The following is a 14,491-nucleotide window of genomic DNA, read 5'->3' on the forward strand; positions in this document are numbered from 1 at the left end:
CACATCTTTGGACTGTGGGAGGAAACCGGAGGAAACCCACGCAGACACGGGGAGAACGTGCCAACTCCACACAGTCAGTCGCCTGAGTCGGGAATTGAACCCAGGTCTCTGGCGCTGCGAGGCAGCAGTGCTAACCACTGTGCCACCGTGCCGCCCACAAGGAGATCAGTCATTTTAGCTACCAAATGGATGTAATAAAGGAATTTTAGCTTCAAAGCTAGCAATACACCAAAGTTGCAAAGCTTTAGGCTCGCCCTGATATTGCCAGATGTTTAGATAAGAGGAATCATGGGTTATGGGATGGCCAAAAAATAGAGCTCCAAAAAGTAGAGTTAAGGTCAAAATCAGATTAACCACAATATTGTTGAATGGTGGGACAGGCTCAATGGGCTAAATGGCCTAATCCTTCTCCTATTTCTTACGATCTTATGATTGGAGCCAAGAAGGCTCCAATCGATACTCTGGTATCGATATCAGAGTTATGTAGGGAAAGGAACAGAATCAAGATGGATGGCTTTTTTTACGCATACTAGAGAAAATTCACATTCACAAATCAAATGTAAATCATTCTTTGTAAACATATTCTGAATGAATATAAAATCTGGCCAATACATATATATGTACCAGATTTTATCAAATGTGGACAACCTAGGATCCAACATTTAATACAAAATGCTAAAGTAACTCATCTGACTGTAAAGCACATTTGGATTGTCCTGAGATCATGCAACATAATATATAGATACAAGATTTTCTCTTGTAGCCACATCAAGATTGCCAGATAACCAATTCTAAGTCAGAACTGATTCAAAACATTAAAATCATTCTGTTAGAAAACCTTTTCTCACAGTTCATCACTGTTGAACATGTGAACAACCACATCCAAAAACTGATCCCACTTTTTTTGCCAGAGTTTGATGGCTTCAACTTTCATCTGCGCAGACATAGCACTGTAGCTAGAAAAAAAAAATCAAAAGAAAAAGGCATTGAATATTTATTCAGCTCATCACAATACATGTTAGTCAAAATAAGTTGGCATACAAATGCAAGAATAAGAAAACTGTCTAACTTGTTTTAGTGTGATCCATGTCACAATCCCCATTGAAAGCAATAATTTGAAAGACATCTAAAGTCTTAATGTCCCTCTTAAAGTAAAGGTATACCAAGTTTTCAAGTTTTAAGTCTTTTACTGTAACAAAACTAAAGCAACATTAATCAATATTTCTTAGTAGGTAACTGGAACCTTTCAAATGGTCAAGCAAGCCACCTAGTTCAAGAGCAATTAGAGATGGACAACACATGCTGAGCTTGCCAATGGTGCCCACATCTCATGAAAGAATAAAGAAGAAGTTTTCACCTATTGGTTTAGAAAGGCAGCACATTTCTTTCTGTTAACTACATTAGTCTAAGACCCCTCTCTCTCTCTCATACTGTCCAAAAAGGCTCAACATGGGTCTAGAGGTTATCCATCCTGCTCGCTGAGGTGAAGGGGGGAGGGAGCTGATAAAATGTAATGTGTGGCTTACCGCCCAGCCTCACCCAAACTCCCATTTTACAGAGGGATTACATTGTCTACAATAGCAACACTGAACATCCTGTTTCCACACCACCTCCCCCAACATTTGGCCAACTGAGGCCAATTTATGCCAAAATTCTTACCCATGTCAGTAGGCAGCCAACTATAAGCATGTAGTCCTTTTTTTGATGTTGGGTGTGGAGCAAAGGAGGAATTTGTGATTCAAAGGTCACAAAGGTAGGTTTTACTGGGCAAGGTGGCATAAGGCAAAGAGTGTGTGTGTGCTAAAGGACATACCCCTTCTTTAATTTTCAGTTGGTCTGCCATGATATTCTCTTTTTCAGGTCTTGGCTATAGTCCCAGTAATAGCCACTGTTCGAATCTAGTTCTGTTGGGATGATACGACAGAATTCCCATCCAATTGCATTGACCATCAGTGATTTAAGGTGGGACTTCCTCCCAAAATGGGGGCAGAGGTCTGGCTCTGAGCTAATTAATACATCACTAAACATACAATAGCTGAAGACAGTGGACTCATCCACGGGTAGGTTCTTGACCAATTTTTTTGATGTTGGGTGTGGAGCAGAGGAGGAATTTGTGATTCGAAGGTCACAAAGGTCTGTCTATAATTAAATTAGCTGCTCTAGCGTACTGTCAGGTACAAAAATTTTGTAACTTGCAGTCTAAGAGTCTCACCCACATTCCATACTAACAAAACCACCCAGGCTTGTTGTGAATTCATTTCTTCAAATCTGAGGAAAGGTCACTGGACTTGAAGATTTAACTCTGTTTCTCTCTCCATAGAATTTGCTGGATCTAAGTTTCTCCAGCAACTTCTATTACGGCTTTGAACCTTCTTCATTTCTCCATGTTACCATGGATTAATGAGAGACCCTAAAACAATCAATTGTTCTATAAAACTTCACATGCATAACACCTATCAGAAAGAAGTGCTGTAAAAGCATAAAAAGTGCAGTTTGGAAGGTCACATAGGCTATTAGTATAAAGTCTTCAACTGGAAGTAATCACATCAATGCTATTTCCTTGCTTTTTTGCCATACTCTTTAAGATTTTCCTTTTTAAATTCACTTTTAAAAAATGCTATAGTATCATCTCAAAAGTCACTATTGCAAGTCAACCTATGTTCAAATAAATATTCACAAAAATAATTTTTTTTTAGTGTTCCCTAAAACTCATTCAATAATGAAGTTGAGATAAATTGTGGATCAGTTATATTCTTGTGGTATGTATACCAGAATTTTGACACACTGAGAATAACAGTTAGACTGGCAATACATGTGAGGACAATGACATTTGAACAAAAGTCCTTTCCATGGCTACTGAACTGAGAGATTCTGGTGAAGTAAACAAAGAATAACGTAGCCTTTTGTATGGTTATTTTATCTACTCTTATGTGGACTTGGAGACTGATCAATAATAGACAGAAGGGAAATGAAATGATTTTCACCAGATGAGCAAAAGAAACTTATAGCAATTAGGCACTACTGCCAATTTGCATTAAGCTTGTGAAAGCTTTCAATGTTTTTCCCAACCAAGCGATGTACAATGTGCATAATTTTACAAGCTGGTGGCACATCCAGGAATTGTTACATTACTATCATTTTTCAAATAGTTGAGAGTTGAATTCTCAGCCCACCATAAATTATCAATGCAGAGAAAAGTGTCAGCTTAGGTCAATAGTAGTACTCTTGCATCTATTGAGAAAGTCACATGTTCAAATCCCAGTCCAGTCTACATAATCTAAATTGGTATTTCAGGATAGTATTGAATGTGCTACATTGCCAGTTATTCTAAATGTTAAATGGATTGATCCATAGTGATGTACAAGCACCTATTTAAAGATAAGCAAGGGACTGTAGCTCCTTGCATCCTGGTTAATACTGAATACTAAATCTAAGCAGAAAAATTGGTCTGTGGGATACTGCTGTGCACAGAATGGCTGTCACATTTAACAACAGTGTGCACGCTTGAAAACTGCCTTCCCAACGCATCTGGACTATAACTGATGCCAAATCCACAACAATGTGGGATTCTTAATTGTTTTGTGAAATTGTTTAGAAAGCAACTCATTTCTAGGGCAATTCGGGATGGGCAACGAAACTTGGTCTGTGGCCCATGTAAAAATACTTTAAAAGTAAATAGTTGGCTGTAAATTGTCTTGGGATAAACTGAAAGCATGAAAAACACTACTCAAGCAGACATTTTTTCTTCATTTTAAAAAAATGTGGTTTGCATTTCAGAGAAAGAAAATTCTCCAACAAACTCATGGAATACAGGGAGAACTAGCCATTTGGATACAGAACTGGCTCAAAGGTAGAAGATAGAGGGTTGTGGTGGAGGGTTGTTTTTCAGACCACAGTCCTGTGACCAATGGAGTGCCACAAGGATCGGTGCTGGGTCCACTACTTTTCATCATTTATATAAATGATTTGGATATGAGCATAAGAGGTATAGCAGATGACACCAAAATTGGAGCTGTAGTGGATAGCAAAGGTTACCTGGGATCACAACAGGATCTTGATCAGATGGGCCAATGGGCTGAAAAGTGGCAGATGGAGTTTAGTTTAGATAAATGAGAGGTGCTGCATTTTGGGAAAGCAGATCTTAGCAGAACTTATACACTTCATGGTAAGGTCCGAAGGAGTGTTGCTGAACAAAGAGACCTTGGAGTGCAGGTTCACAGCTCCTTGAAAGTGGAGTCACAGGTAGATAGGATAGTGAAGAAAGTGTTTGGTATGCTTTCCTTTATTGGTCAGAGTAATGAGTACAGGAGTTGGGAGGTCATATTGCGGCTGTACAGGATACTGGTTAGGCCACTTTTGCAATACTACGTGCAATTCTGGTCTCCTTCCTATTGGAAAGATGTTGTGAAACCTGAAAGGTTTCAGAAGAAATTTACAAGGATGTTGCCAGGTTTGGAGGATTTGAGCTATAGGGAAAGGTTGAATAGGCTGAAGCTGTTTTCCCTGGAGCGTCGGAGGCTGAGGGGTGACCTTATAGAGGTTTATAAATCATGAGGGGCATGGATAGGATAAATAGACAAAGTCTTTTCACTGGGTGGGAGAGTCCAGAACTAGAGGGCATAGGTTTAGGATGAGGGGGGAAATATAAAAAAAGAAACCTCAGGGACAACTTTTTCACACAGAGGGTGGTATGTATATGCAATGAGCTGCTAGAGGAAGTGGTGGAGGCTAGCAACATTTAAAATTCATCTGGATTGGTACATGAATAGGAAGGGTTTGGAGGGATATGGGCTGGGTGCTGGCAAGTGGAACTAGATTGGGTTAGGATATCTGGTCTGCATGGAGAAGTTGAACCGAAGGGTCTGTTTCCGTGCTGTATATTTCTATGACTCTAAAACGTGTCATGTTATGAATTCAGTAAACGGCTCGTCACCAAACTTAGATCCTGAAACATTAGTTGGTCAGCATGGTGTGTACTCATGGACAACTGCAGGGATATTTGATCTAATGTGGGTCAGGAGCTAAGTTTTGGGGAAGGCATAGTGGAATCATTAATTGACTTTATATGTCTGACATGAACAAAGCTATTTAAGAAATAAATTATAAAATTACTTGATTGAGTTCAAAGCCAACTGTTTCAATGTTGTCAGCTCAGCTTTCAAACCTCCTATTCCCATGAAGGCCTCATAAAAGTCATATGATAAACCACGAGCCCCAAACACAGCTGGATCGTCAGCACTAATGACCATGGGATGACCTTCTGCCATTAAAGCTGCAGCTGGGTGATTTTGTAGATTACTCACCAGCATAAGCACCTACAATAAAGAAACCAATGGAAAACATCAGCGCCACAGTAAATTAGGACCTGATCATGGGCAATCAGGACAATTACAAACAAGGGTGATATTGCGTACCTTTGGATTAACAACACTTGCATTAAAAGTAGTACATTCAGATTTATACACTATATTTACCCTCAGAGATGTACACATTACAAGATTAAGCAAGTTCACAATCTGCTCAAGTAAAATACGGAAAAAAACAAGATGTAACATGGAACTTGATAACAAAATTTTAAACTCAAACACTGAATGGCTTGGTCAGCTACTCCCCATCCCTAGACATGGTAAAAGCTAGTTAGATACACATAATTAGCAAGATTTTTACTTTTCAATACTCTTTACAAATGCACTGATAATTTCACTCATAGAGATGTTCCTCAGATATTTCTTTATATGACTTTGCTTTTCTGTTGAGCTTTCCTCTGAACACAATCTGTGGCTGTGATCATCTAATGCAACAATGACTGAGAAATGAAATTTCTCCTGTCACATGAAGTAAATTAGCCACCACAATGCTATTATGGGAACTGACCTGAACAACGAAATTAAGAGTGACTTGGCTAAGTTTGCTGCATTTAAATACCCATTTCAGTTCAGCAAGAATTTCCAAAGTTAAGTGATTAACAGAGACAAGAGGCTTATTTTACAATCATCAGTTCCTAAATGAGAAAGGTATCGTTGTTCACACAATTTGTTCTGTACATTCACTATACCATCACCTGGTTTGAGATTGGACACACTTCTAGTGCCACATCAAGCTTTTGGGACAACTGTTTTGCCGCAAGATGCTTGTTTATGCTGTAGCCATGGCCTATTCGACTTGTGTTCAACAGCAGTGCATCCAAAATGTTTTCATCTATATGTACACCTTCCCAGTCTGTAAGTGAAAACAGAAAGCATTAAAGATTTTCTACTAAAGACATATTCTTCCCCATTTGGCTATATAGAGGTCACTGGATGAAGCAAGCTACAGATCATTCTAACACAACAGCAAAATATTTCAAATTTCCAGAATCTGAAGCAGGAACAGTAATTGTCTGGAAAGGTTATCAATCTGAAACATTAGGTCTCTTTCTTTCCATACATGCTGCCTGACCTGCTAAATGTTTCCAGTCTTATTGTAAATCAATCTTCTCTGTAAAATAGATATTTAAATGACAGAGACACTTGTCATTCAAACCTTCCCATTTCAAGGGGATGAGCTTTTCTGGATGAAACTCCAGACAGAAAGAGACATTCCCATTGCCAGAAAGCCATACAATGAGTGGTTCAACTTCCAGACAGTGCGAAGATCCATGGCGAATAGCAACCTGCAAGGGTGCAAACTCTAGCACAAATCACTATTCAATTTAAAAATGGCTAAAACATGATGTGGAAGGAACATATTGCATTAATTTGATTTAGAAATTTTAAAAAATTGTGTGTATTACCAGTTTCCCCTGCATGAAAAAAGTATGGCAGCTTAACTCCAAGTTTTGCCGGAATTGATAGCTCATTTCTGAAATACCATAGTGGGTGCCCAGCATCCTCATGGCCAACCTGTAAGAAGTTAACACAACCTTCTTTCACATTTGTTTTAAGATTTCCAAGATACTGCCCACACAAAAGACATTTGTAACAGCAAGAATATAAGTCCATTAATGAAACACAAAGGGGCAAGGCAAAAACGGTCTAAAAATGTAAAAAATGTATTTTTTTTATACATAATGTATTCAAGTATCATTGTTAGCAAGTGCAAGCCAAACTGGATGCAAGTTATAGAATTACAGAGATGTACAGCACGGAAACAGACCCTTCAGACCAACCTGTCCATGCCAACCAGATATCCCAACCCAATCTAGTCCCACCTGCCAGCACCCGACCCATGTCTCTCTAAACTCTTCCTATTCATATACCCATCCAGATGCCTTTTAAATGTTGCAATTGTACTAGCCTCCACCACTTCCTCTGGCAGCTCATTCCATATACGTATCACCCTCTGTGAAAAAGCTGCCCCTTTTATATTTTTCCCCTCTCACCATAAACCAATGCCCTCTATTTCTGGACTCCCTCCACCCCAGGGAAAAGATTTTGTCTATTTATCCTATCCATGTCCCTCATAAATTTTATAAACCTCTAGAAGATCACCCATCAGCCCCCGACACTCCAGGGAAAACAGCTCCAGCTTATTCAACCTCTCCCTATAGCTCAAATCCTTCAACTGTGGCAACATCCTTGTAAAATCTTTTCTGAATCCTTTCAAGTTTCACAATATCCTTCTGAAAGGAAGGAGACCAGAACTGCATGCAATATTCCAAAAGTGGCCTAACCAATATCCTGTACAGCTGAACATGACCTTCCAACTTCTGTACTCAGTACTCTGACGAATAAAGGAAAGCATACCAAACACCTTCTTTACTATCCTATCTATCAGTGACTACACTTTCAAGGAGCTATGAATCTGCACTCCAAGGTGTTTTTGTTCAGCAACACTCCTTCGGACCTTACCATGAAGTGTATAAGTTCTGCTAAGATCTGCTTTCCCAAAATGCAGCACCTCGCATTTATCTGAGTTAAACTCCATCTGCCACTCCTCAGCCTATTGGCGCATCTGATCAAGATCCCGTTGTAATCTGAGGTAACCTTCTTTGCTGTCCACTACACCTCCAATTTTGGTGTCATCTGCAAACTTACTAACTTATCCATTTATGCCATATCCAAATCATTTCTATAAATGATGAAAAGTAGTGGACCCAGCACCAACACTGATCACAGGCCTCCAGTCTAAAAAAACAACCCTCCACCACCACCCTCTGTCTTCCATCTTCAGGCCAGTTCTGTATCCAAATGGCTAGTTCTCCCTGTATTCCATGACATCTAACCTTGCTAACTAGTCTCCCATTGGAAACCTTGTCGAATGCCGTACTGAAGTCCATATAAATCACATCTTCTTGTTACTTCTTCAAAAAATTCAATCTGGTTTGTGAGACATGATTTCCCATGCACAAAGCCATGTTGACTGTCCGTAATCAGTCGTTGCCTTTCCAAATACATGTACATCCTGTCCCTCAGAATTCCCTCCCACAACTTGCCCACCACCGACGTCATGCTCACTGGTCTATAGTTCCATGGTTTGTCCTACCACCCTTTTTAAACAGTGGCATCACATTAGCCAACCTCCAGTCTTCCGACACCTCACCTGTGACTATTGATGGTACAAATATCTCAGCAAGAGGCCCAATCATTTCCCTAGCTTCCCACAAAGTTCAGGGGTACACCTGGGGATTTATCCTCTTTTGTGTATTTCAAGACATCCAGCACTTCCACCTCTGTAATATGGACATTTTTCAAAATGTCACCATCTATTTCCCTACGTTCAAAATCTTCCACGTCCTTTTCCACAGTAAACACTGATGCAAAATACTCATTTAGTATCTTTCCCCATCTCCTGCGACTCCACACAAAGGCCATCTTGCTGATCTTTGAGGGTCTCTATGCGCTCCCTAGTTACCCTTTTGTCCTTAAATGTATTTATAAAAACCCTTTGGATTCTCCTTAATTCTATTTGCCAAAGCTACCTTACGTCCCTTTTTGCCCTCCTGATTTCCCTCTTAGGTATACTTCTATTGCCTTTATACTCTAAGGATTCATTTGATCTGTCCTGACATAGGCTTCCTTCTTTTTCTTAACCAAACCCTCAATATCTCTAGTTATGCAGCATTCCCTACATCTACCAGCCTTTCCTTTCACCTTAACTGGGATATACTTTCTCTGAACTCTCGTTATCTCATTTCTTAAGGCGTCCTAATTTCCAGCTGTCCCTTTACCTGCAAACATCTGCCCCCAATCAGCTTTTGAAAGTTCTTGCCTAATACCATCAAAATTGGCCTTCCTCCAATTTAGAACTTCAACTTTTAGATCTGGTCTATCCTTTTCCATCACTATTTTAAAACTAATAGAATTATGGTTGCTGGCCTCAAAGTGCTCCCCCACTGACACCTCAGTCACCTGCCCTACCTTATTTTCCAAGAGTAGGTCAAATTTTGCACCTTTTCTAGTAGGTACATCCACATACTGAATCAGAAAATTTTCTTGCACACGCTTGACAAATTCCTCTCCATCTAAATTCTTAACACTACGGCAGTCCCAGTCTATGTTTGGAAAGTTAAAATGCCCTATCATAACCACCCTATTATTCTTATAGATAACTGTGATCTCCTTATAAATTTGTTCTCAACTTTTCTCTGACTATTAGGGCATCTATAATACAACCCCAATAAGGTGATCATCCCTTTCTTATTTCTCAGTTCAACCCAAATAGCTTCCCTGGATGTACTTCCAGGAATATCCTCCCTTAGTACAGCTGTAATGTTATCACTTATCAAAAAATGCCACTCCCCAACCTCTCTTGCCTCCCTTTCTTTCCTTCCTGTAGCATTTGTATCCTGGAACATTAAGCTGCCAGTATTGTCCATCACTGAGTCACCTTCAATAGTTGATCCAATAAATTAATTTATTATTGAATGCAGAAAGGACACAGACATGGCCCATGTTAACAAACTCACCAAACAAGCTCAAGTTCTGGAAGACTGGACAAGATTACTAGATTGCATACCGGACAGATTCAGTTTACCGCTAACTCCAAATGATCTCCATTTTGGACACTGGACTGCAACTGGGCATGATACAGAGGCACCAATCACCACCACAGACAGAGGTATCTGATACCTGCCAATCCATTATGACCATCGCAGCAACTCTCCAATACACTGGCATTCTGTTGCCTGGCACGGATATGCATTGCAGAGCACAGCAATAACTGGAATTGAGAAGTCTGCAGCAGGTATAATTTACATGCACAGATAAGGACACAGCTCACAGAATGTACCAGCCAACATCTCAGGACTGCTTCTTCTATCTGCATGCTTGCACTATCCATGCCTCGCCTTGCTATGTTATGCTTGTTCCTGTGCTGGTGCTTCATCTGGAGCTATCACTTCCATTCTAAGGGCCTTTTCAGCACAGGCACATAGAACAGCTGCTCGCCATTCTGGTCAGAATGGGATTGCCTTTGATGCAGGAGGAAGCAGACATCTTTTGTCTGGCACACCAAGATGGCAATCTAATTCCTATAGCATTTAAAAGGCATCTGGATGGGTATATGAATAGGAAGGGTTTACAGGGATATGGGCCAAATGCTGGCAAATGGGACTAGGTTAATTTAGGATATCTGGTCGGTGTGGACAAGTTGCACTGAAGGGTCTGTTCCCATCTGTACATCTCTATGACTTTATGTCCTGGCTGCCAGTGCTGCAAATACACTGCATGTGCATTCAACCAAACAGAAATGGCAAAGAATGGTATGGACTCATTCTAAGTTAAATTGAGAGAGCTGTTGCTGTCTGTTTTGGGGATGCTGCTACTGTCAGCAGGCAGAATCACTTGTCATCAGTTGGAGAGTGCTTCGAGGGGCTGGTCATGGCCACATTAATTCTAGCCTCCCAGCCTGCCTTGATCCTCTGCAGTTTGCCTACCGACGAAATAGGTCCAGAGCAGATGCCTTTCCCAAGCCCTACACTCATTCCTGGAACATCTGGATAACAAGGACACCTACATCAGACTCCTATTCATGGACTACAGCTCTGCCTTCAAAAGCATAATCACCTCCAAACACCGTGGGCAGCACTGTGGCACAGTAGTTAGCACTGTGGTTCAATTCCCGCCTCAGGTGACTGACTGTGTGAAGTTTGCACGTTCTCCCCGTGTCTGCGTGGGTTTCCTCCGGGTGCTCCGGTTTCCTCCCACAGTCCAAAGATGTGCAGGTTAGGTGAATTGGCTATGCTAAATTGCCCATAGTGTTAGGTGAAGGGGTAAATGTAGGGGTATGGGTGGGTTGCGCTTCGGCGGGTGGGTGTGGACTTGTTGGGCCAAAGGGCCTGTTTCCACACTGTAATGTAATGTAATGTAATGTAATCTAATTTCAAAACTCCGTCCGCTGCAACTGAATCTTCAGATTCCTGACCCACAGACTGCAATCAATCAGTGAAAATAGATATCTCCTCCACGATAACCCTCAATAGTGGAGCCCTCACCAAGGATGCATTCTCTGCACCCCCAAGACTGTGAAGCCAAATTTAAAAAAAATGTCATCTACATGTTTGCTAATGACACCACTGAGGTAACACAGATATCAAACAAAAAGGAGATAGAGGGCTTGGTGTCTCGCAATAACAACCTCTCTCTCATTGTCAACAAAACAAAAAAAAAACTGATCATTGACTTCAGGAAGAAAGGAGAATGACACACTCCCATCTACATCAACAGAGATGAGGTGGAGAGAGTCGAGAGCATCAAGTTCTTAGGAGTGATGATAACCGACAACCTGTCCTCACCTTCCGCCGTAGATGCAATGGTCAAGACAGCACAACGCCTCTCCTTCTTCAGGCAGCTGAGGAAATTCGGCACGTCCGCAAGGACCCTCACCAACCTTTACAGATGCACCATAGAAAGCATTCTATTTGGGTGCATAATGGCCTGGTATGCCCCAACTGCTCTACCCAGGACCAAAAGGAAACTACAGAGGTTGTGTGCACAGTCCAGACCATCGCAGAAACCAACCTCCCATCCACAGACTCCACCTACACTCCTCGTTGCTGCGGAAAGGCTGCCAACATCATCAAAGATTCTGGATTAGTGGTGCTGGAAGAGCACAGCAGTTCAGGCAGCATTGAAATCGACGTTTCGGGGAAAAGCATCATCAAAGATCCCTTCCACCCTAGTACTGCTCTCCTATAATCTCTTCTATCAGGCAGAAGATACAGAAGCTTAAACACATGCAAAAACAAGTTTAAGTACAGCTTCTTCCCTGCCATTATTCGAGTGCTGAAGGACTCTCTAACTTCAAATAATGTCGATCTTGCTTTGTGTACCTCCTGTGCAGTTGTAACCTGTATGCCTCACTCTGCCTAAGCATCCTATGATCTGCCTGTACCACTCACAAAACAAAGCTTTGCACTGCATTTAGGTAATGTGACTACAATAAATCAAATAAAATAAAATCTCAGGATGCATGGGTGTGCAGATAATCGACCATTTTCCAACACAGACTTAATTTCCTGCACACAAGTGAGGCACAATGGTGCACAGACTTCATATGTCCCAGGACACTGCAGTAAAATGTGCAGGAGGCTGGAGTGGGACTGGAGAGTTGTTACCTTTTCTGATCATGATGATAAAATCTGGCATTGGACAGTGACTTTCAGTCTCTGGTGGCTTCATTTTTATTCCCTTTTGCATGCTGTAAATAAAACTCTCATTTTTGTTGTAATTGTCTGATTGCTTGCTTGTAATTGATGTTCTCCTAATGGACAACGACAAGAATGTGGCCTGATGGTTAGACATTGAATAGGGCAAGAGAATGGGGTTGTATGTGTAAGGGATTGTTAGCTATGCTGGCTATATGGACAGTGTAACTTTGTGTTAGTTGCTCCACGACATTACCAGTGAGTGGCAAAGCTGAATTGTCAAAGCTTCTCCAGGTCAAAGGTAACCTTTCGAAGATGACACAGTGTAAGGGATGCCTTAAGGCAATAGACAATAGGTGCAGGAGTAGGCCATTCTGCACTTCGAGCCTGCACCACCATTCAATATGATCATGGCTGATCATCCTTAATCAGTATCCTGTTCCTGCTTTATCTCCATAACCCTTGATTCCAGATATCTACTGAGTGGCAGTTTGCTGGGGGAATGGCATATAGTAAGATGGGGCAGAAATCCGATGTGAGACTTTTCCTGAGTAACTATTCACTGAACTTAGGGGAGTGGTGATGTAGTGGTACTATCAATACACTAGCCATCCAGAGCCCCAGGCCAATGCTATGGGATTCCAATCTCACCACAGATGGTAAAACTACTATCCAAATCTGGGACAAAACCAAATAACCACTGTCGACTGATGTCCTTTAAGGAAGGAAATCAGCTGTTCTTACTTGGTCTAGCCAACACATGACCACAAGCAATGTGGTCGACTCTTAATGATCAATTAGAGGTGGTGCTAAATGTTTGTCTAATCAACAACGCACATATCCTGTGTATGAATTTTTAAAAAGCTACAGCCGAACTCTTAGATTTGGATGTATACTTCTGGAGGATAACAGGCGCAGGTGGATTTGCCAAGCAGAATCGCCAATTCCTTCAAGTCTGCTTTGATGGAGATTCTGCAACATCCTCATGTGCAGCATATGGTCAGATAATCATTTCTGAGACATTAGACAATCCAGGCCGCTGTCAGGATAACATAGGCTAATTAAACTGTGACACCACCTCCTAAAGCAGACTATTCTTAAAAAGGGATTATTTAAAATAATTTCAAAAACTGTTAAACTCCAATGTTCAGAGGGAAGTGGCAATACACATACAAGGAAGCATGCAGGAACAGGAGGCAAGTAGAAAGACAAACGTGTAAGAAATATAGGTCTTCATATATTTTTCCTTGTACTGCACATTTTACACATTGCATTTTATAAATACTTGTTTGGACTTTTGGCTCGGTTTGGCTGTCACTTGAACATCAGAGGGTGTGGTATGAGATAAAACGCATACAAAATTATGAGAGACAATGGATAGTGGGAGTCTTTTTCCACACAATAGAAATATCAATTTCATGGGGACATAGGTTAAATGATTAAAGGGGGAAATTTTAAAGAAGATGTGAGAGGGTAAGTGCATGGAATGCACTGCCAGAGGAGATAGTAGAAGCAGGTACAATAACAACATTTAAGAGGCATCTTGACAGATTCTGGAACAGACAGGGAATACAGGGATATGAACTGCATAGAAACAAAAGGTTTTTAATTTAGAAAGATGTCATGTGATTTGTAAAAATATTTCAGAAACATACTTTATTCATAAAAAAAAAATCATACATTCATTGTCACAATAGTTCAGTTCTGTGCAGTTGGACATCAAGTAAACAAAGAGCTGAAAATGTGTTGCTGGAAAAGCGCAGCAGTTCAGGCAGCATCCAAGGAGCAGGAGAATCGACGTTTCGGGCATGAGCCCTTCTTCAGGAATGAGGAGGGTGTGCCAAGCAGGCTAAGATAAAAGGTAGGGAGGAGGGACTTGGGGAGGGGCGTTGGAAATGCGATAGGTGGAAGGAGGTCAAGGTGAGG

General features: G+C 41.0%; 1 protein-coding gene and 1 long non-coding RNA gene across 2 annotated transcripts in view; one reads left to right on the forward strand and one right to left on the reverse strand.

Moving 5' to 3' along the window:
* Positions 1 to 14,491, forward strand: part of LOC122559637 — a 36,745-nt gene that overhangs the window by 12,567 nt on the left and 9,687 nt on the right. The gene's annotated exons all lie outside the window — the stretch shown is intronic.
* ada2a (adenosine deaminase 2a) overlaps positions 5,109 to 14,491 on the reverse strand; it is a 55,624-nt gene continuing 46,241 nt past the window's right edge. The window contains exons 6-8 of the mRNA XM_043709440.1: positions 6,773 to 6,881; positions 6,062 to 6,219; positions 5,109 to 5,315 (exon numbers count right to left, since the gene is read on the reverse strand). Coding sequence (XP_043565375.1) covers positions 5,109 to 5,315; positions 6,062 to 6,219; positions 6,773 to 6,881 — 474 coding nt within the window. The remainder of the gene's footprint in view (positions 5,316 to 6,061; positions 6,220 to 6,772; positions 6,882 to 14,491) is intronic.

The sequence above is a fragment of the Chiloscyllium plagiosum genome, chromosome 19 (assembly GCF_004010195.1).
Source record: "Chiloscyllium plagiosum isolate BGI_BamShark_2017 chromosome 19, ASM401019v2, whole genome shotgun sequence".
Lineage (NCBI taxonomy): Eukaryota > Metazoa > Chordata > Chondrichthyes > Orectolobiformes > Hemiscylliidae > Chiloscyllium > Chiloscyllium plagiosum.